At 38.9% G+C, this 26710-nt stretch overlaps 1 protein-coding gene across 7 annotated transcripts in view; it reads right to left on the reverse strand.

Moving 5' to 3' along the window:
* Fbh1 (F-box DNA helicase 1) overlaps window positions 1-26710 on the reverse strand; it is a 47653-nt gene that overhangs the window by 7945 nt on the left and 12998 nt on the right. For 3 of the 7 annotated variants that reach the window (XM_087181308.1, XM_004854520.4, XM_087181309.1), the window contains 16 exons: window positions 23160-23290; window positions 22933-23068; window positions 21266-21456; window positions 17917-18009; window positions 17493-17587; window positions 14750-14918; window positions 13882-14104; window positions 13148-13235; window positions 12977-13063; window positions 12055-12191; window positions 8424-8523; window positions 8209-8330; window positions 6361-6436; window positions 5601-5798; window positions 4330-4455; window positions 2819-2925 (listed from right to left, as the gene is read on the reverse strand). In XM_087181308.1, coding sequence (XP_087037434.1) covers window positions 2819-2925; window positions 4330-4455; window positions 5601-5798; window positions 6361-6436; window positions 8209-8330; window positions 8424-8523; window positions 12055-12191; window positions 12977-13063; window positions 13148-13235; window positions 13882-14104; window positions 14750-14918; window positions 17493-17587; window positions 17917-18009; window positions 21266-21456; window positions 22933-23068; window positions 23160-23290 — 2079 coding nt within the window. The remainder of the gene's footprint in view (window positions 1-2818; window positions 2926-4329; window positions 4456-5600; window positions 5799-6360; window positions 6437-8208; window positions 8331-8423; window positions 8524-12054; window positions 12192-12976; window positions 13064-13147; window positions 13236-13881; window positions 14105-14749; window positions 14919-17492; window positions 17588-17916; window positions 18010-21265; window positions 21457-22932; window positions 23069-23159; window positions 23291-26710) is intronic. The other 4 variants (XM_087181310.1, XM_004854522.4, XM_087181311.1 and 1 more) reach the window with 2 other exon arrangements.

The raw sequence follows: 26710 nt of genomic DNA on the forward strand, positions 1-26710 counted from the left end.
AAAAAAGGCATTCTGACATTGTTATGGCTTATATCTAGATGTCCCCTCAAAACCTCATGTGGTCTTAGATGGGGCTTTTGGGAGGTGGCTGGATCTAGGGTATGTGAATGTGGACTAATGGTGTGATACTGGGATTAAGGGTGTGTGGTAATAAATTAGCCCAATGATTAGAGTTAGCATAGTTCTGTGTATGGCTGATGGATTTACTGAAGACAGAAGCCCCACCCTGGTTGTGAGTGGCACCACCCAAAAGGCTTTTAGCCTGCATGGGATAAAAGGGCAAGGCATGCTTGCCAATTGCTGCTTGCTGTCTCTTGCCTGTTTTGCCATGGACTCTTTCTCCTGTGCGATGTCCCTCTACCATGGAGCCAGCTGATTATGGACTGAGACCTCTACTTACTGTGAGCTGAAATAAATCTTTCCTCTTTTAACTTTGGATGTCAGGTATTTTGTCCCAGCAACAAGAAAAGTAACCAAGACTAGTAATCATAAAAAAATGATTATGGATTGGTTAGTACAGGCCACACATTATCCAAATACATATACAGGAATACTGTGTGTATGGTTATTCAATGCAGTTTTCACAACTCTTTAATGTCTTGAAATTTTCCTATGTTAAAAAAATTCTATTTAACAGATGTTGTGAAATGATACTACTGTTCTACAGTGGTACCTTGTTGGTTCATGAATGCTTCTGCTTGGAAACAATTTGGTTTGCAAACAGAAGTGTTTGGCAAAATTTTGTTTTTGTTTGTGAACTCTGCACTGGGTAATCAATACAATTGCAGCTATCTTTCCCGCATGAACACAAACATGGAACAAATTAAGTTTGTGAATCAAGGCACCATTATATAATACTCTACTAAAAAGTTACCAATATAACAATTTCTTTTGTTAAAGGTTTAATCACTAGTGTAAAAGTAATTCTATGAGAAAACCACACTACACACTCTAAACACTTTGATTCTACAATCAAAGTTTATACACAAAAATCACATAACGGGTAGGAGCTATTTGTACATAAACATTATTATTCTGTTTAATTCCTTGAGGTGCTGGTTGAGAGATTAGGAAAAGTCACACCTAGATCTAAACCAAAGTCTATAACCTACAAGTGGGCCAAATTCAGACCAGTGCCTTTTTTGTATATTAAGTTTTATTGTAACCTCAACACACCAATTCAATACTATACTATCCATGGTCACTCTTGTGGTTCAAAACCAGGCAGAGATTGTGTGGCCTGTAATACCTGAAATACCTACTTCCCAGCCCTGTATGGAAATAGTGTAGAGGTGACCCAAGTGACATTGAAGAAACTAAATTCTGATGCTTGGGCTGTCATCCTCAGTGATGCCCAGGTGAAAATCTGTTTGGGGAAAAATGCATCTGACTTTGAACACAGAAATATTTTTATCATCAAATAAGCCTATCTCAGAGAAGTTTAAAAGAAAAATGATAAAGGAGACATGAGAGATAAAAGTATAATAAAAGTGGAAGCTAATCAGTTCTATGAAATAAGTTTTTGCACAAATGCTTTCTGTTGTTGCTGTTGTTTTTGAGATGGAGTCTTGCTATGCTGCCCAGGCTGAACTCCTGCTCTGCTCTCAAGCAATCCTTCCAGCTCAGCCCGGGCAACATGGTCATAAGGATTATTTATTTGTAAAAGTTCTCCCTTTTAGGTTTTGATAGTAACTTCCTCAAAAGTGTGAAGAAAACTATCTGTTCATGAATTTGTTGTCCACCTTGTCTTAATCTAGATGCAGGCTCCATGAAGGCAGGAATTTCTCTTGCCTACCATTACAACTCCAGTGCCTATAAAGATGCATGGCACATACTACGCACTCAATAAATGTTCAGATATGAGTACCAAGGTTCTGTTTTCCACTGCTTAACAACTCTGACATTTTGAACATCACTCTCTAAAAAAAAAATGGTTACTGTCCCACCCATCCCATACCCTGAGGTTCAATGCCATTAGTAGCAATGTATAGATTCTAGAGCTGCTACCATGTCTCACTTCCCTGGGAGACAGTATAACATGGCTCCCTGAATAAACCTTCCTGCTATATAAAATTTTATGTTCTTGAGATTCTTAAGGAAAAAAGAATATTTTTATTACATTTTATGCATAACGGCCGGGGATTTAGTGCAGTGGTTCCACTGCCTGCCTTGCAAGTGCAAGGTCCCGAGTTTGATCCCCGGTACCAAAAACAAAATATTTTATGCATTAAGGTTCAAATGTTAGACTTTAAGTATCTAAAATTCAGGGAAAGATGGACTAAGTAGACTAAATGTGTGGTTCAGTTTCCAACAAGGTTGAGGACTGAAAAGTACAAACAACAAAAAAAGAGTAAATGCGAATGAGCTCACTTTTCTGGTACCTGCACACTACCAGGTACCTGGGAAGGGCTAGGGCTCCTTCCCTTGAAAGTCTCCTGGTGGCAGCAACATCTTCCATTCCCAAAAGAACAAGGAGTGAAAGGCAGGAAGTTCAGATGCAGAAAACACTCTTGCCACTTTCCCCCTATATGTTGAGAACTAATGGAGCAAAGGGAAATTAAGAAATACATAAAAACAGTTGATATTTTAAACAGACTTTTAAAAACTGAATTAGGAAAAAATGTGGAAAGGAGCCACACTTTTGTTTCCTCAGTTAAAACAGTTCTTGCTTCTTGACTGGCCTCTGAACACTGAAGCTCTTCCTTTCCCATCTAACTTTCTGACCCAAACCCCTGTGAAGGTCTACAGCTTGATCCCTCACTCAAACCAAATAAAGTTCAAACATGGTGAAATTAATCATGGCCTCCATTCCTCTTACCCCAGCCAAAGTCAAAATGTTTTCCAGTGATTTGGTCATTATGAGACGCTTCTTGGCACGAGTTACTGCAACATACAGTAAATTCCATTCATCTTCAGAAAATGACTCTAAAGAAAGGAAAAACATAACTCAAAAGCCTGCTTATAAAAACTATAATCTCATCTAAATGTTTACAACCCTCACTAATTCCTTTAAAAACCATTCCAGATTGGCTGGTTGTATATACAAAGTTTTCCAACAAACATCAACGTCAACAACAAAAACCTCAAAGACTAGTTTTTTAGCCTTGGTATGTGTTAATTTATAATTTAACATTAGCAAGGTAACAGATACAGTACTGGTCCCAGCTCTCCTTACAATACCTGTGAGGTGGATGGGGAAACTGGAGTGGATAGGGGTAAGTCACCCACAAAATGAGGCCACTACAAATCAAGGGCCATGGTGGGATCCGATACCTATGCTTTTTCCATTTCCTTAACTGTCTCTCTGGACTCACTCTGTCCAGTCCGGAAATGTCTTAAGTTGTCACAGGACAATCAGGGGAAAAAAACACATGAATAAGTCTGTTCTACCCATCTTATACTTCTCATCTCTCAGTCTTAGCACCTAGTACAACAAAGCAGTGGATCTTCAAATAGGCTAAAAGCCACTGAAATGAACATTTCGAATGGGTAGATTACTCAGTATGTAAATTACATCTCCACAGAGCACCTTCCCCAACAAAAAGCAGATGATAATCACTCTTTGGTCACCTTTCTCCTCACTCCACTTCTACTTGTGTTCAACATCATGTCTCTCCCCCTTTTTGGCTATATTCATTAGATGTAAGGGATATTTAATATTTACATTTTCATCACTTCAATTTATGCTATGTTCCAAATTTTTAATCCATATATAACAACTTTTTTGTTTGAAAACTTCAAATGGTTTTATTCTAAGATTTAAAACCAAAATAATAGGACTGGTGCTTTAGAGTTTAGTAACTAGCCTTGAATATAAATTTTAAAAAGTAGACAAATGATAGGCCTGGGATTTAGCTTTGTGGCACCATCCCTGCCTCACAAGCACGAGGTCCTGAGTTCAATTCCTGGTACGGGGGTGGGGGAGAACAGACAAATGATAAAGTGTGCTACTTCATCTTTTATGATTTTTAATTATTTTAATGAGAATTAAAGAAAAAAAATACTATGGTAAGCAGGTAAATTAAATGTTTTAAAAAGATGCGGCTGGACACCCACACTCTGACAGTAAAAAGCTCAAGGCTGAAGGTCAGATGTGAGCATAATTGCAAGTACTCCTGAGACAGAGGCCCCTGTGGAAGTTCAATTGTTCTAAAAGCCACAATATTAAGAATCAAGAGTTTAGGACTAGGAGGTGTTTCTTTTTTTTCCTTCTAGAACGACCCTATAAGCAGGTCACATCATTCAACCAAACTCCAGGCAGTCAAAAAGCAGCGAGGCAATTCCTAACTACTAAAACAAGAGGACCAGAGGAGAGACCAGTCTCCTTACCAACTCGGAAGTGAGGAAGCTGGGCAAGATTATGCCTGGCACAAGGCACTTTCACAAAATCATCCAGAACATGCACAGTATCAAACTCCAAGCCTTTGGCTTTGTGCACAGTGCCCAAAATGTACTCTACAACAGAAAGACAGAACTTGGTTAGATGGGTACTTCCCAGGGAAAGAAACGAGAAGAAAAAGTTTCCTTGCAGATGTAAAGCTCTGTAGGAAAAGGAAAAAGAGGAAACTATAGTCAGAAAAAGAGAAAGTTCAGAGAAAATTTGTTGCAAAGCACCACCTGGAAACAGCCCAAGTGCCCATCAACTAGAAACTGGATAAAGAAGATGTGGTTTTTTTATAAAATGGAGTACTACTCAGCCATAAAGAATGAGAAACTAGAGACATTTATAGCTAAATGGATGCATATTGAAGCCATACTCTTAGGTGAAATAAATAGGACACACATGTGTAAATACCAAATAGTTTCTCTGGTATGAGAAACTGAAAGTGTAAATAAGGATTAAAATGATTAAAATGAATAATTGATAATTTGAAATAGGAAGAAAAGGTCCAAAGGGGTAGGGAAAGTGGGGGGAAGGGGAAAGGAAAGAAGGGAAAGAAAAAATTGTAAAAAAAGGAAAAAATGGAAACAAAGTCTTTGTAAATAGGGAAGGGGTGGAGGGGGTGAAGGGAGGACAGGAAATGGGGAAAAAATAAGAACCAAGATACATCATGTACAGGTACAAGCACCCAATGATAAATGTAAATGTACCGTATACCTAAAATGTACCAATAAAAGAATTTAAGCCAAAAAAAAAAAAAAGAATCACATTCCAGGGGCTGGGGATTTAGCTCAGTGGTTCTGCCACCTGCCTCACAAGCACAAGGTTCTGAGTTTGATCCCTGGTACCAAAAGAAAAAATCACATTCCAGTGTGCAGAGTACCTTGACCCATCTTCTACACTTGACACAGGAAGGGACAGATGCCTAGGAAAGGGCTGTATGGCTTGCCCAAAGTTATACATGGTAGAGCTGTACTCAAAAACTCCATTTGGCTGGTTTCAAACTGATACAGCAATAAAGACCTGTAAGGTAGAATGAGCACCCTGCTCTATTCCCTTTTCTCTTTATGTAGTACTTGGGATCAAACCCAGGGCCTTGTCCCATTTCTCTTAAACAGCACAGCCACTCATGGTCACAGATACTTCATGCAGAATGAAATATAAGAAGACAATCTGTTCCTCCACTTGGAGGAAGATAAGAAGCGGTAGCTTTCCTTACCTGCAAAATCCAGATCTTCTATATGGCATTTCTCTATCCTTTCCACCAGTTCTGGAATCCTGATATTATACTTCTCAACAACTGCAATCTTCGCTTCAAGCTCTTTGTCCTCCGCAGCAGTCACATACCTCTTAAAGCCACTAAAGCCCTCTTTGTGCACCCATCTTCTGATAAATCTGTCTTTAATGATGAGGTTTCCTGAGGAGAACACAAACACAGGTCATCGTGAGGTAGGCTGTCCTAACTCTAAGGCAGCAGCTACACACTTCTAGCCAGAGCATGACACTAGTTGGCTCTAAATTGGGAGACCCAGGTTCCGGTCCTGACTGCATCACTAACTCACCGTGCGTCCCTAGGCAAATCAGTGTAGTGGTCTCTCCATCTCCAATAGATCCTCACCTACTTCACAGGGATTTGTAATAGTGTGATCAAAAGGAAAAGAAAAGCACTATGAAAATACCAGAAGCTATATGGGGCCCAATGCAGAGGTGTCAATGTGTAAAGCTGTTCAGGTAGACAGGGATGCAGGGGAAGACAACCGAAGGGACCAATGATGGAAAGTAATGAGACTCCTCAAAGAAATATCTAGAAAAATCTGTCAGTACCTCGGAAAACAAGAGGTCTCAGGCATTTCTCTCTTTAAGGGAAAAGAGCCGCTTCTCTGGAGTGACAAGAACTCTGACTCAGAACCAACCCAAGCCATCCCCATCCCTGTCATTTGAGTGCTGCTTTCCACTGCTCCAGGCCAGTGGGTACTCACGTTTCTTTCGCTCTTCCTCTGGCTGAAGGAGGATCCAAATATCAACGATTCTGTCCAATCCAAATGATTTAATCCCCTGAAAAAGTTTTTTGGTGGGATTTTTGTTTTGCTTCTTAACAAAACAAAATAAACCTAATGTAGGCATAGGAATTTTAAATAAGATAGTTTCTTGGATATGATCTCAAACTGCACTCAAAGCATACCCAGTTAAGTGAGGAACTTCCATCAACCACAACCACACAGCATTGAGTTAATGAGTGGCCTGGAAACTCAGAATTATCAAATTATAAATTTTAGCTGCTACCTAAAACTCTTCCTATGTTTTTCAAAAAGGTGAGACCTAGCAGCACACTGCTTTCTCACCAATGAAAGGGCAATGTAAGTCTACCTCCAGGAACAGGAAATGGTTGCCACGAAGAGTAACTAAGTACAAAGTGGTGACTGGGAATACTTACCACTGTTTCTTGTGGAACAGAAATAATGTCTACAGGTCCAGATTATTTTTTTATTTTAAAGGTAAGCTCTGGGAGGAAAAGGCGTAATTGTGCCATAGTAACCCTGTTCTACCTAAGCAGTGCCTGCTGAATACTGGTTAGGGTTCCAGCCCTCACACAGCACCAGATCCAGTAGACAAAATGACTAGGGCACCTCGCTCCAAGGGCTTTTCATGTTTTGGGGAAGGACACGTAAAATAGTGAAATAAGACAGGATACATTAGAACTCACAAGCACAAATGGGATCATGATAATGACACGTTACAGGTATAAAGGGGATGCAACAGAGCAAAAGAGAACAATTTACTTTATATCATGCCCAGGATAGATGACAGTCCAAAAATATTATTCTCTTACAATAATGAAATAGCTAAATTATGCTGTATCTACTAGATCAATATTATAAAGCAATTACAATAGTAATGAAAGAAAATATGCTTGTGTTGAATGAAAAAAAGCACACATCTTTATATAGACCGTAATTTCAATTATGCAAAAAATATACTATAAAGACAAAGACAAAAATAATTAACAAAAATGAGAACTACTACTGAAATACTGGGATTAGATGTAATTTTTCATTTTAGTTCCACAATTTCTATCGCATGAATATATAATCTTTTTTTTTTTTGGTACTGGGGATCGAACTCGGGTCCTTGCGCTTGCGCAGCAGGCAGTGAAACCACTGAGCTAAATCCCCGACCCTATAATCTTTATTTTTAAAAAAAATCAAGTACCTTTTGATTATGAATCACTGAGTACATATATTGAGTACCTAGCAAGTGATAGGCCCTCAAAAATATTTTCTATAAATGATATCACTTAGTCACATAACTTTGCTTCATTATATCTTAACTTCCCTGTGAAGCAGGTCAGGGAAAGGCATTGTTTTGTCTTAGAGAGAATGAGGCACACAGAAGTTGCCCCAAGACACACAAGTTAGTGACAGGGCCAGAGCTAGAACCCAGGGTTTAACTCCATGTGTTTTAGAGTAACCGGTGCTGCCAGCATGTTGTCAGCTCAGCTGTCTCACACTAATAGACAACACACAGTCAGAAAAGCCTCAGACAGCAAGCAGCCTCCCTGAATAGCCCACTATAAGAAGAACATTAGTTTGCTAAAGAATAGAAGAAAAGATCCTTGGTCCTTATTGGGTCTGACTTTACAGGAATATTTCACTAGCATCCTCAGGGTAGCCAAGAATAAAAACTTCAGTCACGATGCAGCCTGATGAAAAGAGCCAAAAACCCAAAAGCTCTCCTGCACAAATTTTAATGAAGTTGAACATTTTTATCAGGTATGTTTGTCTACAATGTTTCTATGCATGAAGAAGTCAACAGAAATTTACTCTTACCCCAATCAAATGTATCCTTGATGGTACTTCTCCTTCAGTCACCCGTACAGCCTCATCAAACACATTAGCGTTGGTGCGGGACAAAAGAGCCACTTGTCCCTTTGTATCACCTCTAATGCCACCTTTGGGGAGAAAGCACAAACTCTGTGGCAAATGAAATTAAATGACACAATTAATTTTTGTAGCAAATAAGAGAAGGACATTAAAAGCCTTACTCAGATGGTTTCCTCCAACCAATGTCTTTTTCCTTACTCTCTTGCAGACATCCAAGATAGTAGCTCCCACATAGGCTATTTCCACACCAAATCTAAAACTCTGTTGGAAAATAACAAAACAAAGGAGTTAGCAACTGTCTTAATGTATGTTAAGCTTCTTCTATCACTGCCAATCCATGAGTCATCTTACATGGGAAGGGGATTTGGAAATTCTCTATAGTACAAGTTGTACCCAAACAGGAGCCTGGTGATCCAAGAATTATTGACTTTATTTTTAAGTGTTAAAAATAACATTTTCAGCCCAGGGATTTAGCTCAGTGGCACCATGCCTGCCTTATAAGTGCAAGGTCCTGAGTTCAATCCCTGGTACCAAAAAAAAAAAATTTGCATTTTCTATCTTGAAACCCTGGTGTGATCTATTTTTCCCTCCTCCTTATCCCCAATCCAAATCCTAACAATTCTTCCATCATTCTATTTATCCTATCTTTTCTTACCACTACTATCAGCTTCCTAAACACTCAAACTTCATACCTCACCTATCTGACCTCTATCTCCAGGCTTCTCCCACTGTCAATCGATTCTCTCTCCCTCTGACAGATGAATCTGTCCCTAAAATCTTTTAAGAAATTCCTTATCTACAGAAAGAGAAAAGCAATACATATGGGGGAGGAAAGAACAGAAAGAGAAAACAAGAGATGCATTCACCCTCAGGGTCCTCCACAACCTGGACAGTCTTTATTTTCTATTATCTCCCAACACCAATAGTAACATTTCCTTTTTTTTGGTACCGGGGATCAAACTCGGGTCCTTGCACTTGCGCAGCAGGTGGCAAAACCACTGAGCTAAATCCCCGGCCCAGTAACATTTCCTTTTAAGTAAATCTACCGTTTTCAAAATCAAATATTACAAAGTTTAAGTTATACAAAGGGTTAATAGAAGGTATGGGTCTCTCCCCTTGCCTTTGAGATGCCTTTCACCAGTAATTATAACTACTGTCCTGCTCAAATCAGCCACAAGCAGAACGACTGTTACCTGAACATTCCCTGTACTTCCCGTCTCAGCTCATGCTGCCTCTATCAGCCCCAGAAGCCATTTTTCAATTATCTCAATCATTTCCTATACCAGCCCAAAACCTTATTCCTTGACCATTCCAGCTAGAAAGATACCATTCTTCCCCAAATGCCTGGTATTTATTGCCTTTTTCCATGCACTCATAATTTAAAGTAGTACAGTGTTACATCTTTTGGTTAACAGCAATAGTCAAAGGAAAACTGAACTTTCAACAAATAGTATTTTGTTGCTATAAAACTATTTGGAGTAAACTATAACCCACATTATAATATAAATACTCATGAGTGTATACTGTGATACATAAATCACTGAATAAACAAATATCTTTATGCTATCATGTAATGGGAGAGAAAAGACAAATCTCCTTTGCAGAAGAGTTTCAAATGATTCATGAAATACTCCAAAACTTACTCCTCAAAGTATGGGCTTAATACAGGGACTTCCTTCTACAGCATGCAGTATAGTGAAGAAACATGACAAACACTACTTTAGCCAGGTGTTCAAGGTCAACATCATCAGTCATAAACCACATTGATAATACGTACCCTTGATATAATGTGATAAAAATAGCACTTTACTTCCATGCTCTGCCTCCCAAACCATAACCTTCATCTAATAATAAGAAAAACATCTGATAAATTCCAGTATAGGGTCATACAGATAACACTTGAACAGTACTTCTCAAAATGTTCAAGGTCATCAAAAATAAGGGAAGCAAAAAAACCTGTCATAATCCAGAAAAGCCTAACAAAACATGTGTAATGTGACATCCTAGATGGAATCCTGGAATAGCAAAAGCCATTATTCAGAAATTAAAGAACTCTAAATAAGCTTTGGACTTTATAAAACATCCAAACTGGTTCATAATTTGTGGCAAGTATTCCACATTCATGTAAGATATTAATTCAGTACTAGGAAAAACTGAGTGCAGGGTGTATGAGAACTCTCTGTACTCCCATCTCAATTTTTCTGTAAATTGTAATTGTTCTACAAAAAGATTTCTGGGTATGGTAATTAATGCTTGTAATCCTAGCTACTCAGAAGGCTGAAGCAGAATACGGAATTTGAGACCAGCCTGGGCAACACAGTGATACTCTGCCTCAGAAAAAAAGAAATAAAAAGCAAACTAACAAAAAAATCCAAACAAACAAAATGTAAGGTCAATTATGAAAACAAAAGTATGCTGAGCCGATGCCACCTAAAATACTACAGTAGATGGAAACCCAAGGGAGGAGAGTCACGAGAGTCCAGAAACCTCCAAATAACATATCAAAGCACAGTACAGTTCATTTCTCAATACAGGTAACACCCTGCACATCCTCTAGGTAGAGGGAGTTTTAATTAAAAGCAGAAGTTTGGAAACCTCTGGTCTCAGGGCTTTTCACACTTTTATAAATTGATGTTTCCAAAGAGAAGTTTTCAAAAAGCTTTTATTTATGAGAGGTGTATATATATCCATATTTACCATATTAGAAAATTTAATTCATTTGAAAATAGCACTCCATTATATGATAGCATAAAAAATACTGCTTTGAATCATAACTGTATTTCCTGAAACAAAAATAGCACAAACACTATTATGACATTTTTCACAAATCTCTTAAAACTACCAGATTCTCATACTTACTTACATCTGCACTATCTGTTTTGATACATTATTATTGCTGAAGTTTATGAAGAAAATTCAGCCTCAAAGAAAATGTGTAGTTGGAAAGGGAGGGATAGTTAATCATCTTTTTGCATAGTCAAGGACACTAAGTTGTCATGCTCACTATGGCAGACATAAGTTTCTCCCAAGTTTTAAGTTTGCTTAAAAGCAAGAATCTTATCTTTGAAAAAAAAAAATTGGCTATAAACACTGTTAGCTATTTTCCTTGAACTCACTGCTCATTTCACTCATCTTTGAGAAAATACCAAATAGCCAGCTCAGAATAACCAGAGATAGTCTTTAAGGTGTTTTTTCAAATAAAAACAGCATTACAAGAATAAAGCAGCCAGTTCAGCTCCCAACTTAACTGTAACTGTCCTTCTTGGACAGCCATCAGGCTTTAGTCTGCAGCAGCAGAAGTGCTTTGTCAGTATTTCAACATACAGAGGATTAAAAAGACTCAAAGGTCAACAGGTAATAAGTTAAATCATTTTTGCTTCCTCATCAAGAACATTGTTAAGTGAATTCCTTTTTGGTGTGTGCGTGTGTGTGCGTGTGTGTGTGTGTGTGTGTGTGTGTGTGTGTGTTAATTCTAATGTGTTGAAGCTTTATGACTGCGAGACTGGTTTCCTGCCAAGGCCTGATTCATAAAACAGCACCAGCAGTTTTACCCACTAGCAGTGCAAATGTAAAGATAGCAACAGAGGCAAAGTGGTATTTCAAAAACAGTTTTGACTTTGCAGACCTCCTAGGAACCACACTTTAAGAACTACTGCTTCAAAGTATGGATATGATATATACTGGGAACCTAGCAAAATACCATATACCAATGGCTGGTGCATAAAAAATGAGGAGAGAAATATAATGCTTGCTTACACACTTTGTGGACTCAGAAGCAGAAAGAGCTCTTACCTGTGTGAGATAGAAGACGTGAGTGTGGGGGACTGTGAACAAAGCGTTGACTGCACCACGAAAGGTATAGATCTGTTGGTGTGGGTCCCCTACAAAGATCTTCCCACATGGCTGAGACAGAACTATATTCATGATAGCTGCAACCAAAGGGGAAAAATGAGAAATCTGAAGTACTCTAACCATGCAGGAAAAAAAATTATTTTTAAGAAAGAAAAGGATGTGGGCTGGGGATTTAGCTCAGTGGCACCAGCCCTGCCTTGCAAGCACAAGGTCCTGAGTTTGATCCCCAGTACCAAAAAAAAAACCAAAAGGATGAAAATGTTTTCACAAAAGTAAGCCAGGACATGATGGACAACAATGCTGTCTTTTTCTACAGGATAGGCATTCAATAAAAAAATAATAATAATAAACAAACAGTTTCTGACCCTAGGAATGCAGATTATTTCTAATCCTAGATGAATTACTGAGCGTAAGAAAATATATAAGCAAATATAAAAGGAGATAAATTGTCTTCCTTCTCTAATAATTATAAGACTCAAATATGACCATATGACCTAGCAAGTCAAACTCATAATACATCTAGTCTCCACTAACCACTTGAGAAATATACAACACAAAGATTCTAAACAGACACTTTTTCCCACTTGGCATGAGTCTAGGTCTCTACCATCTGATGAGCTACTCAGTCAACATTTTAACAACTTCAACAAAATATGCAGGAAAACAAATCTGCTTTCCATGAGAAGAGACAACTGCTGAAATCTTAAGTGAAATGAAAAGGATTTCTGAATGGCTAAGTATCATTTATTTGTCTTCTTTAGCACAAATAAGAATAATCAACTTATCCCACACATGTCCTCTTACACAATCATGACGCTGTTTCTACGTATTGAGACTACGGGTGTCCTGAATAGTTTATCACCTGGAGTACAGTCCTGTGCCTCATCCACAAAGATGGCGTCAAAAGAGGCAAGTAAAGGCTTGCTCAGCTGCCAGAGTTTCAAATAGCCTAGAAGAAGGGAGCAGTAAGAGTCACAACTCACAAGGAAAGCAGTTATATCTAACAGACCCCAATGTCTGGAAACTTGCCTACCATCGTGAGTCATTTGGTAAGCCTCTTCTTTGCATTCCCCCAGCTTCCGCATGTTGTCCCAGAGACGGCTTGCTTCAAGGACACCATTCTAAAAAGCAAGTGGTAGGGGAACCCAAAGTTTAAGACCCTAGAAAAGACAGTAGCCTGGAATCTCACTTTCACTTCTACATATAGTAGCAGGAACAAAGGGATCATCACAAAAGACAGAGAGGGAGGCCCCCGACCTAAGTCTCCACAGCAGCCTTTTAACATCATGGAAGGTCTTGAGTGCTAAGAAGAGTGAGAAGCTGAGGCCATACCAGGCATGGTGGAGCAATGATCAAAGATCACAATAGCTGATGAACCAGAAAGGGCTCAATTATTCTTCTAGATTTATGACTGACAATTCTAAAGGAATAGCAAATGATTAACAAAGAAAAAAGACTTTTCCAATAGCAAAATAAAAAAATTAGAATGAGACTCCCAATCACCAGATGAGATTCTGGGTCCAGAAGACTCAATGACAAACTCCTAAACTGTAGGCAGTCACTCAATATTCTTATCTATTAAATGGAAGAACTATGATGAGGATTAAAATGTCTGTGTTCTTCTAGGAGAAAATATCTTATAATTTGTAAGTGTCATGATGGGTCTATAGCTTCATTTGTTCATCTTCAATTTCCTAAGAACAATTCTGAAGAAATAAGATAGAAATGTAATACCAGACCCCAAAATATAAGATATTTGATACTCACCAGTTTCTCACTCTGTTCAACCATGACTCTCTGCCCCTGGCTGTTCTTACACCAAATAGGCACGTGATCAATAGTCAGCTCTTCATCAGCAGAGGCAAAGAAGTTTTCTAAAGTCTTACACACTAGCTTGGCCCTTATGAATCCACCTTTCCCTTCAGCAAGGACAGAATTGACCATGAAGGGTGTTAACTTGAAGAGATTCAACTTCTTCTTTAGCTGGTACCTGTAATGCATATCCCAAATGAACAGTAGCTGACTTTACTGGCACTGTTGTATTTAGTGCCTCCCTCCTTCTGTCCAATGACATTACAAAGTCACTCCAGACATCATTCACTGGCCTTCACAAGGTCTATGTTTGATCTGAAAGCCACTTATAATAGGCTTTCAGTAATTCATGTATTACAATCCAGAAAAGGAGTTAACTCACGGCAGATACTATCATTCCAAGGAATGGTCCAGGCTTTAAGTGGTCCCCAAGGGAGCACTCAAAGTTCCTTGAAGCCTTATGTCCAACAACCCTTGCACATAAGCATCTCAACTGAAGCTCCACCCACCCTCTCCCAAGGAAAACTTAAAACTTATCAGGCTTGGTGATATCCTGAACTTTAAACAAATTATTTTAATTTTCTGTGCTTCAATTCTACAAATATGAGAATGCCCCTCTCAGGATAATATTGTTATCTGCAAATAATACATTTTCACAGGGTCAAAGTACAAATCACTAAAACTATCTTTCTCCTGCCTGTAAATGGAGATAACAGCCTTATATTTTCTGAGTGTTGTGGGGTAAGTTCATATGTGATTACAATGATTATTATGTGAAAACAGTATGAGAAATGACAATGACATTAGCCCTAGTCATGCTCACTTCCGCCCAACGTGTCCATAGGCCATGGAATGAAAGGTTTTGCAGATGACATTGCTGGGGAAGACGACCTCAGCCTGCTTTGCGATGCTCTTGTTGAATGTTACATACAGAAATCTGCTCTCAGACCACTTCTCAGCATACTTGACCAGGGTAGAGGTCTTCCCCGTGCCTGCAGAAGCCAAGAGGAGAGGATTGACCCTCTGACCAGGCAAAGCGTTCCAAAGGATCCCCAATCAGGTCTTGTTTAGGCTTATCCCACATCTGGCTTGAGATCAAGACTGATTTCAATATTGGTAAAAGTGGTGCCATAAAAAAGAGCAGCAGATTTTAAGTCAGATTAAGGTAGACTAGGATTTTGGTTATGGCAGATTCTAGCTGAGTAACACAGACCTCATTGAGTTTCAGTCTGCTCCTGAGCAATGTGCTTGTGATCAAAAAAATGTGGTAAAAATGTTTAAATTTAAAAATACTTTATTATGGTGCCAGGAGTTGTGGGTGAAGGCCTGTAATCCCAGCACTTGGGGGACTGAGGCAGGCAGATTGCTGTGAGTTCAAGGCCAGCCTGAACTACATAGTGAGACTCTGTCTCAAAAAAGCAAAAAAAAAAAATGCTATTATTGCCATTAACACTTCTCAAAATACTCCATTTCACTTTGAATACATTTGTCCCATCATTCTTGCCACTTTCTGAAGCAATCCTGGAAGTTCTCTTTCATGAATGTCTTTAGTTGCATTTTTATGGCTGCCTTGATGTCCCGAAAATCGATTGAAAACATTTACCTTTCATGGTCATTTTGACTTTTGGGAAAAAGCCAAAAGCTGCATGGTGCCAGATCTAGTGAATAAGGTGGGGAAAAAAAAATTACCTAAAAAAAACCAAGATAAGGGCTGGGGACTTAGCTCAGTGGCACCACACCTGCCTCGTAAGCACAAGGTCCTGGGTTCCATCCCTGGTACCGGAAAAAAAAAACAACAAAACCTAATAAGGTGGATAAAGACATACTGTAATATTTTTTATAAGCTTGTCTTTCTGTTGGATGACACTTGGCAGCGGCATCCACTGTATTTTTGGTCATACTTTGTAAGAACACTCATGAAAGAGGACTTCCAGCACTGCTTCAGAAAGTGGCAAGAATGATGGGTGTGTTCAAATGAGGAGTATTCTAAGAACGATTGATGGCAATGTGTCTTTTACTATAATCAGCTATTCTATTTAAACACACACCATAATTTTTAATCACTCCTTGTATGTGGGTACACTTAACTGTAGAGTTTGTGAGGACAAAGATAACCATAAAGTCCCCAGCAGCAGGAACTCAATAAACAGTAGCTAATACTGACCCAATAGTCATTCCTGCATCTAAAGTAAGAGAATGCAAATGGACTCAAGAATTCTGAGTCACTCTGAACTGTCCTGTCTGCTTCACCTCTCCACCATTCACTTTTTAGTTATTCAATTTGACATTCATTTTACAAGTACATGATCACCTACTGTATGTTCAGCTGTATGCTAAACATGGTGAGATAATTCTTAAAACATACATTACAATCTAGTTGAGAATAAAAAAAAAAAACACCACAAGGTGAAACAGACAAAATGAGAGTATGATAACACAGTAAGTGAAAAAGAATATGGATTGGAAACCAAAAAAACTCACCTGTAAAGAAGAAAATTGGTGAATCTTTCCCTATCTGAAAGGGCTATTTTGAAGATTGATGAAATAATTTGGAAGTATTTTTAAAATGTATATGTTGGCTATTTATGTAGTAATCAGGTACTGAATAATTAACAGATGATTAGTTACAGTAGGAGTTCAGTAGGACTCAAATGATTGAAAAAGTATCAGAAAGAAACAGAAATGAAGAGAGTCAACACAGCATATCAAAGAAAGGAAGAGAAAAATCTGAGAAAGAGTAGAGAGGGATGAAGAGCTGGAGGAAGAAAAAAAGATAGGAAGGAAAGGAAAGCAAAGACAAGAAGGCATGTCTTTGGAGGGACATACAGACAGCTTTGAATTTTGTCTCTACCACTTATTCGCTTATTTAATCTGGAACAAGTCTATCTGAGCTTCAATGTCTTTATAAAGTAACTAACCACCCTTACAGAACATTGTTAGCACAAGCACCCATGCCAGGCACATTGCAGGTATTTAATAAACTGAATTGTTAGTAGGATTTTTAGGCAGAAAAGTAGAGTAGCAGGAAGGGAGTCCAGGTGGAGAAAATAACACAAGCTACTGATCAGACAAAAGACCAGCCAGTACTTCAGGAGACTAAGCAGATCAGCTCAGCTGACTGAGGAAGAACAGTCATAACATATTTAGGAAAGCAGCTAGAATCAAATGGAAGAAAGTTCCACTAGATAATATCCTACAAAATTAGGGGACTACTGAAACCCTTTGAACAGATTAACATGACCTGCCTTTCCAAAAAGCCATCAGTGACTGAGCACAAACAATGATAAGTGATATGCTCAATCAGTCCCACGATAATACCTACAAATTAACTCCTATGAACAACCTGTCTAAACAGGAATTCTAATGTGGTTTCTTCCTGGAGTAGTAACAGAAAGCAAGTACTCCTTGGACAACTGGTTTTGAGAGTATTTGATTGAATTAGCTCAATAAAAGATCAAGGTAAAGGTGCTCTGGCAGGTAGCAGGAAAGGGAATGTAGTGGTAATAAAAACAACCACATCATGAACTTGACCCTCTATTCCAGGAACCTGAAGTGAGCTCCCTTACCTGCAAATGCCATGATTTTCACCACCTGGAGAGGTTCCATCTTATGGTTCAGAATCAGCTGTTGTTCATGTGTAAGTTGGATGGTTGTTTTCTTGCTATAATCATTACAGAGGAGAAATCAGAAGAATAGAAAGGAATTTAAAAGCTCAGGGACTAGAATGTCCAAAAATCATATGGGCAAATTGAATAAGCAAAATTTGCCCCCATAGGGGGATAAAAATGCTTGAAACCTAGACTATGATGCTGGTTGCAAAACTCAGTGAGTCTACCCAAAATCAATGAAATATATAAAATGGGTGAAATTTACATAATGTAAATTAGGTTTCAATAAAGTTGCCAAACAAAACACCACCCCTCCTTACATATGAAAATGATTCAAGAATGGAAGACAACACACACATCTCCACTTAGAATCTATACACACCCAGGCCAGACAGATGGCTCTTCTTTAACTTTGGTGGCCTGAGTACAGGAATTCTCCTGAAGATATAGGCAATAGAAAATGTTGTAGTGAATCCTAATAGGAAAAAACAAGTAGATTTAGAGACTTTCAAATGTAAGTCACAATCTGTATATTTCTCCTCAAATGTATTTAAACTTCTTACCATTTCTATAAAGAAAATACCTCCCACCAGTTTATGAAAAAATGGAAAAGAAGAATTTAAATCCATCTACAGGGCCGGGGATTTAGCTCAGTGGTTCCGCTGCTTACCTTGCAAGCACAAGGACCCGAGTTCGATCCCTGGAACCAAAAATAAAAAATAAAAAAATAAAAAAAACTTTGCTAAAAAAAAAAAAAATCCATCACAGAAACTCTCTCAAGGAACACAGTTCTGAAAAGATACCTTATTTCTACATGTGACATCAAAAGGAGGAAGAGAACATGATGTGCTCTTTAGAGAACAAGAGCACTAGCTAAGACCTTTAGAAACAAAAATATCAAAAAAGCAGTAACAGGAGCTGGGGATTTAGCTCAGTTGGTAGAGCACCTGCCCAGCATGCATGAGGCCCTAGGTTCAATCCTCAACACTCCTCCCCTAAAAAAAAGAAAAGAAAAGAAGAACCAGTGGAAAACAAGTATAAACTCTACTCCTAAAAATGAGATTCCTATTCAAATAATTCAACCTTCCTGATAAATTTAATACTATCATCTTTCTGAAACTCAGCTGCTCTGTGGCCAACTTCTTGTGACATGATATTGGTTTAAAAGCAAGAGTAACATTCTCTTAACATCCCAAAGGAAGGGTGCTAAATGGCTAACAAGATAATAATTACCAAGGACAAGAAAGTAAACAAGCCTCCAAGTCAACAAGAGGGAACCAGATAACAAAGTTCAATCAACAAAGGCATGGGATACCACCAAGTTTGTCTACCATAAACTTCCAAAACCTCTACACGTGCACACTGACCCCAAACTCAGCTCCCTAGACCACCAAGTGTGCTGCTTTCTCCCAAGAGTGAGAGGTGCACAGAAGTATCACTCTTTTTGTTGGGGGGTGGGGTGCCAGGAATCAAACTCAGGACCTTGCACTTGCAAGGCAGGCGGCGGCACCACTGAGCTAAATCCTTGGCCCTAGAAGTATCACTCTGATGCAACAGATACCTTTAGTAACACACATTTCAGTATCTGGTCATATTATTTCCTAGGTAAAGCAGGAAGAAATATATAAATGCAACAAGTCCAACAACAAAAACCTATTACTGACTGAATTGTGTCCCCTTGAGATTCATACATTGAAGTTCTAACCCTTAATGTCACTAGAATAAGGAAAAAATTAAGACTAAATGAGATTACAATGCTGGGACCCCGACCCAACAGGATTCGTGTCTTTATAGGAGACAACACCACCCAGCTGTCTCTTCCTCATGTTGGAACCAAAAGAAAAAGTGATTCTAAGCCAGACAGCTGGTTCCTCACCAGGAACTGAATCTGTCACCACCTTGTCCTTGGACTTCCAACCTCCACCAACTATGAGAAAAAACATCTGTTGCTTAAGCCACTTAGCCTGTGGTACTTTGCTATGGCTACCCAAGCAGACTAAGATATACTTTCTGTTCCTCATCTACATCCATGTAAGGACATTTTTCATCATCTGTGCATTTGTCTTACTGATCAGATTATAAAGCTCTCTCTGTCCCTTACCTCAATGCTGTGGAGTGGGATAAAATGTAAACCATACTTAACTGAAACATAACTCAGAAATCTGGCAAACACTCAGACATCTGGAGAATAATGTTCCCCCTTTGCACCGCACCAAGGACCGGAATACTGTTCATTTGGTGCTTCCAGCCACACTCCATTTGCGGGTAATTTCAGGGGCCACCATCCTTCCCTGAAGAGCCATCCTCTCATGGTTTCCACTGCTTCTCCAGCATTGGCTGCACTGCCATGCTACCTGGCTCTACCACTCCAGATCAGAGGGTGGGCCTCTCCATAGTAGCCACCCACGCTGTGGATTTTATTCTAACTCCTAATCATGACTTATGTCTTCTCACATGGTCTCCATCAAATTCTTACACTTAGTCTCTTCCTTATTCACTGCGGTCTTGCCACACTGGGCTTTTTCTCTTCTTCGTACATACCAAACACATTCCTTCTTTGGGGCTTTAAGTGATCTATTTCTTCTCTTAAAATGCTCTTTCCTCGAACCCCAAAATGGTGGCTCCCCCTTGACATTCAGATGTTACTTCCTCACAGAAGCATTTTCTCATACAATCTAAGGCAGTGTTCTCCACCTCCCTCTCACATCATTCTGTTCTATTTTCTCTACAACACTTATACTAAGATGTTTTATTTCACACACTTGCTTAAGTGTTCTTTGCCTTCCCTCACTAGAATAAGAATCTTGTTTAATTTCTTCACAGGAAAGTTGCCAATGTCTGGATAGCATTTGACATGCAGCAGGAGTGTGATATTTGCTAAATGCACATATCCCTCAGAAAACTCACCTGTGCCTATTTCATCACTCTGGTGGAGGAAATTATCAAGGTCACTCTGAATCAGCAACCTAACTAAAGCTTTTTATTATACCCTTAGATGATAAAGTAGATAAGACGTTTACACATTATTTATAGCTATCTCCAAAGTAAAAAATGAAGAAAACAGATCCTAATGTTTTCCTGAGAAAATATAGCCAGACATAAATAGGATGGCTTGTCTTAGTGAGGGGGCATTACCTAAGGCTTCAATACCCATGAATTAAAAACTGCCTTAGTGAGATTTTTTTCTTTTGAGACAGGGTCATGGTGGCCTCAAACTCAAGACCCTTCTTCCTTAGCCTCCAAAGGCCCGGGATTATAGACATGCGTCATCATACCCAGCCTCAGTGAGACCTTACAATTTTTTGGCACTTTACATTCACAGTGCTTTTTACCTCTATTTATATACGAAATTCTCCCAGTCTCTTCATTATACAGAGAAAGAAGCTGAGGCTGAGCAATGAGTTTTATGGCTTGCCTAATACAGTGGATCCTTGACTTATGAACTCAATGGGTTCTCAAGGGCTACTTCTAACTCATTGTAAGTCAATATAGCTGAGAACTAGACATTTACCTGGGTACACGCTATAGATAACAAGAGGCAGATGAATCTTCCATTAACCTAATTAACCCAAGTTATTCATATGTCAGGCTGGTCATAACTTGAGGGTCCACTGTATTTGCCTGATATCCTGAGGTAAACATTGGTGAGTGGCATAGCAAGGACCAGTACCAAGTCTAGGACCTTCTCATTTTACTGCAGCATCTCCTTCCTTCCTCCCAGGACATATTACCTATTACTGATGTTGATCCCCTTCTCCCTCATGGCATAGAGAAGCACAGCTATGCAGTACAAGGTCTCGGTGATATCTGGCATGGTCACTGTGGAGCTGGGTCTCCTGAGGCAGAAGAGTAGCTGCTGGATGTCATTCACACTGCTGGAGAGGAGCACCATGGCTGCCACCAAAGCCCAGACATTAACGCCCTGTGAAGCGAGGTACACAGGATGGGAGGAGAGGACAGGATGCAGGACACAATCACGGCGAATCACACCAAAAAACTGGCAAGGAAAGGTGAGTCTGGGGCTCAGATGCCATCTACAGGTCACCTGAATTGAGCCCAGCTTTTCAAATAATATGTGGGTAACAGAACCTTTCCTTTTGCCCTGTGTTCCCTCTTCTTGTCACTTGTGGATTGGAGATCTTGGTTTTCTTTTTTTTGGTACCAGGGATCGAACTCAGGACTTTGTATTTGCGAGGCAGGCGGTGGCACCACTGAGCTAAATCCCCAGCCCTTGGTTTTCTTTAATTAAAGAACATTTGTAAACTATCTAACATAGAACCCTACACCACAAAAATGCTCCACAGAGTAACCCTCCTCTCCAGGACAGTGTGAGCTCTGAAGTCCACAGGTAGTCAGTAGAGTCAAAACAAGACAACTAGCTAACAAGTGCCTACCTGGGAGACACAAAAGATGGAGCTATGGGGCCAGGGATTTAGCTCAGTGGTTCCACCACCTGCCTTGCAAGTGCAAGGGCACGAGTAAAAAGATGGAGATATGAAAGGAGACTGCAATCTTTGTTGGGAACAAGACTGACAATTCCTTGGCAGTATGGTCCTAATTTACCTTTATTTCTATTATTTAATAATTATTATTTAATATTAAGTTAAATGAATATTAAATTATTTAAAACATTTTTTGAAGACAGTAATGCTCCATTTAGTAATGTATAAGTTTAACTGTTCAGTAACACAAAAAGACACAAATGGACAGATATCTTTTTCATCCTTCCATTAGTACATGTCTCTGTTAAAGAATGCATTCCAAGAAAAGTCCCATGCCCCTCTTGCTACAACCATTCTATGAAAAAAAGTGCACTTCTCCACAACTACCACCAGCAATCACTTCACTCAAGACAGAAAGAGATATGCAGAGGCTGGAATTTCCAGGGTAGCAGAATATATGCAAGAGGCTACATGTGGCTTCCAAGATAAAACACAAGAACCCTGATCTGAATGAGGAGCAATTGGCTGAAAGTCAGGAAACAGGGTTCCTTCCAGCTTCTCCTTTCCTCACCGTGCATGTGTGGCAAGACCTTTAATTTCTCTGTCTCTTTCAAATAATGAAAGCTGTCAACAATGGAATAGGCTGTCTTGTAAAGAAATCTAAGGGGTTCAGGGGTTAGATGGCCACTTTTCAGGAGTATTTCAGAGAAGAATCCTCAATATTATAGGAAAACAGACTGTGTTTATTAAAATTCCTTCCAAATCCAAGAATCTGTAATTATATTTCTCTAAGGGACCAATGAGAAGATTTATGCATCAAATGTTTGGCCTTCAGAAATTAAATAAAGATTTTGAAAAAGTAATCTTTAACTGAACTTAATCAGCAATACACTTTCTTCTCATGAAAAAAAGATGCCATCTGCCCACACACAGTTCCCCACAGCCTCTTAACATACCCCAGCAGCCACGTAGAGGTCAGGCAAGTGTTGACGCACACACGCCTCTGCCTCAAGAAGGAGGGGATGATCCCGCAGACTCCACAACACCCTCTCAGGGTCCACACTTGGGGAGCATTTAGTGGTGGCTGTGAATCTGTAAAACAGTCAGCAAGAATCCACAAGAAAGATAAGCACTGATGTACGAGAAAGGACTTCAAAAACTGTCTCCCTTAAAAGAAACTCACCGTATGAGGTTCAGCACACACAAGTCTGACTCCTTTTCTATGCCATAGTTCAAGAGGATGCCATCCACCTTGCTGACAGTTTGCTCTTCGTTCATTAGGTATCGATGATACAGCTTTTTCCAAGGAATGAACTATATGTGAAAACAACAAAACAAAGTAATACACAGGCAATGCTTATTAGAAAGCAGATAAAGCCACAAACAGATAAGCTACTACCACCTGAAAAGCAAGTATAACTCATACTTAAAAAGCTGAACAGATCAGGTAGAAATACTAAACAAAGTTGGTTGTAACCATGGCTTTAGGGAATCTGAGAAAAGCTAATCCTTTTCAGTTTCCTTACCTAAATAAAACATCAAGACACTACTAGCGCAGAGTTTCAATGAGATAAAATAGTATGAGAGACATGGGTATGCTAACACTAGACAAACAAATTTGAAGAACTGCAACATGAGACAAAAAGTAGAATGATAAAGAGAAAATTTACCAAGAAGATATAACAATTATATGCACCAAATATCAGAGCTCCTAAATATATAAAGCAAACATTGACAGAATTAAAAGGAGAAACAGTAACAGTCAATTTCAACAGATGAGACAATCTAATAGAAGATAAGTAAGGTGACAAAGGACTTGAACACTATAAACTAACTGAATGTAAGGAAAGAGGTATATACAGAATGCTCCATCCAACATTCTTCTCAAGTGCACAAGGAACATTTTCCAGGATAGGCCATATGTCAGGCCACAAAATAAGCCTTATTAAGTTTATTTATTTCTTGTTTTTTTTTTCTTTTTTTTTGAGACAGGGTCTCACTACATAGTTCAGGCTGGCCTTGAACTCACTATGTAGCCCAGGCTGGCCTTGCACTTGTGGCAATCCTCCTGCCTCAGCCTCCCAAGTTCTAGGATTACAGGTGTGGGCCCCAATGCCTGGCAACAAGTTTAAAATGGCTGAATATGTACAAGGTATCTTTTTCAATAACAATAAAATCAAACTAGAAATCAAAGCAACAGCAAAACTGGAAAATACAAAAATACATAGAATTTAAAAACACTCTTAAGGGCAGGGGATTCAGCTCCGTGGTTTCGCTGCCTGCTATGCAAGCACAAGGACCTGAGTTTGATCCCTGGTACCAAAAAAACCAAAAAAACAACAAAAAACCCCCACTCTTAAAACAAGCAATGGCTCAAATAAGAAATCATAAATTTAGAAAGTATCTTGAAGCTGAGCACAGTGGTACACACCTATAACCCAGCATTCTGGGAGACTAAAGCAAATAGATCACAAGTTTGAGTTTAACCTGGGCAACAGTAAGATCCTATCTCATAAAATAAAAAATTTTTAAAGGGCTGGGGATGTAGGTCAGTGCATTCAATCCCTGGTACCATAAAAAAAAAAGTACGTGTACACACACACACACACCAAAAAAATGTATACACACTTCAGGAAAAGAAAAATAGTATGATGTTTTTTCAACAGACAGTGTTACCATCATATGGGGGACCCTAGAGGATGTTGTATGTCACAGAAAACCCACCACACTGCCAGCCCTTAGAGAAGAAACTGAAAATGCATGTGCAGCAATCTCAATGACCGAGGTTACTCAAACAGCAGTTTGCTGTACTAATAAACATCTGGAAGCTAATGGCCACTACTCTGATCACCTCTTGTAATTATAGAGGACAAAGGTACTTGTATTAACCTCATGATGTCTCAGTAAATTTAGTATTAAAATATTTATACAAGTTTTTCTTTTCCTGAAGTGTATATACATTTTTTTGTAGACTCTATATGTATATGTATGCATGTGTGTGTGTGTGTGTGTGTGTGTATGTGTGTGTATGTGTGTGTGTGGTGGAGGCGGGGGAGAGAAAGAGAAGACAAGAAAGAGGAAAAGAGAGAGAAAAATGAAAACACAGCATATTAAATTTTATAGGATACACTGAAAGCAGTGCTAAAGAGGAAGCTTAGCTGTAAAGAAGATGTGACGTGAACAATCTATCTTTACTATTAAAGGAACTACAAAAAGAAGAACTAAACCCAAAGTTAACAGAATAAAGAAAAGTAAAAATTAGAATAAAAATATAGAAAAACAGAAAAAACTAACAAAATAAAGAGTTGTTAAAAAAAGTTGTTGGAGAGGGGTCAATAAGCCCTTAGCAAGACTAAGAAAGAGGATTCAAATACCTAAAAATCAGATATTAAAGATGGGATATTACAACTGATGATACGGAAATAAAATGATTTTAAGAGACTACTACGATCAACCACCTAACAACAAATAGAGTATCTTAGAAGAAATGGATAAATTCCTAAAACACACAAACTACTTAAGACTTAATCATAAAGAAATAGAAAATCTGAACAAACTAACAATGAGCAAAGAGATTGAGCCTATAATCAATAATCTCCATACAAAATCCCAGAACCAGATGCCCCTACTGGAGAATTCTTCTGAACATTTAAGGACCAATCAACAGCAAGTGGATAAGGTGGTACACATCTGTAATCCCAGCACATTTAGAGGCTAAAGAAGAAAGATCACGAGTTCAAGCCCAGCCTGGGCAACTTAGTGAGGCCTTGTCTCAAAATAGCTCAGTGCAAAGGGGATGTAGCTCAGTGCAAAGGCCCTAGGTTCAATCTCTAGTTTTTTGTTTTTTGTACCAGGGATTGAATTCAGGACCTTGCACTTGCAACGAAGGCGGGGCACCACTGAGCTAAATCCTCCGGCTGGTTCAATCCCTAGTACTTAAAAACAAACCAAAATACCAAAACAAACCAATATTCCTCATACTGCTTTTAAAAAACTGAAGAGGAAGAAACACTCCTACGAGACAAGCATTACCATGACACCATGGTATGAAAGCCAGACACAGACACTATAAGAAAAGAATCTGAGAACTGTGACAGATTCCTGAAAATGTAACATGTCATTATTTTTTTTTTTGGTACCGGGGATCAAACTCGGGACCTTGCGCTTGCGAGGCAGGTGGCAGAACCACTGAGCTAAATCCCTGGCCCATATCATGTCACTATTAGTAACAATAAAAACACAGTAGTTTTATTCTAACATTTCAAGAGGTAAGTATAAGAACATTATCCCAAGAATCTTCTAAAGCAGAATGAAGAAAACCTTCACTTAGCCCACCTTTGACTGACTATTTAGTTCACACCAGACAGCTTTCAATTTACTGGGCAGAAACACTACGACACAAATAGGATTTACATCTAAAAGGGAGATTTATTTTCTGAATCTGACTTATTTCCTATTGCTAGTCTAAGGGATATATAAGCTAAGTAAAACATTCTCCCAGGCCTCAGGTTTACATAAGAACTTGACCCTGGGATGGGAAAATGTATAATTAAAACAACATAGAAAAGAATGGAGAGCCACAGCAGTGACATTAAATGCATCACCTCTTGTCAATGACCGGATGATTTTAAACAAAGCTGTCTAAAATCACAATACTGTAGAGTATGTAATAAATTATGTCAACAGAGATATAAACTGCTATAACAGCACAAAGAGGAGAAAGTGACTAGCTTC

This window comes from Heterocephalus glaber, unplaced genomic scaffold (genome assembly GCF_053883595.1).
Source record: "Heterocephalus glaber isolate CG9 unplaced genomic scaffold, H.glaber_assembly_v1.0 deba00001472, whole genome shotgun sequence".
In the NCBI taxonomy this organism is placed as follows: domain Eukaryota; kingdom Metazoa; phylum Chordata; class Mammalia; order Rodentia; family Bathyergidae; genus Heterocephalus; species Heterocephalus glaber.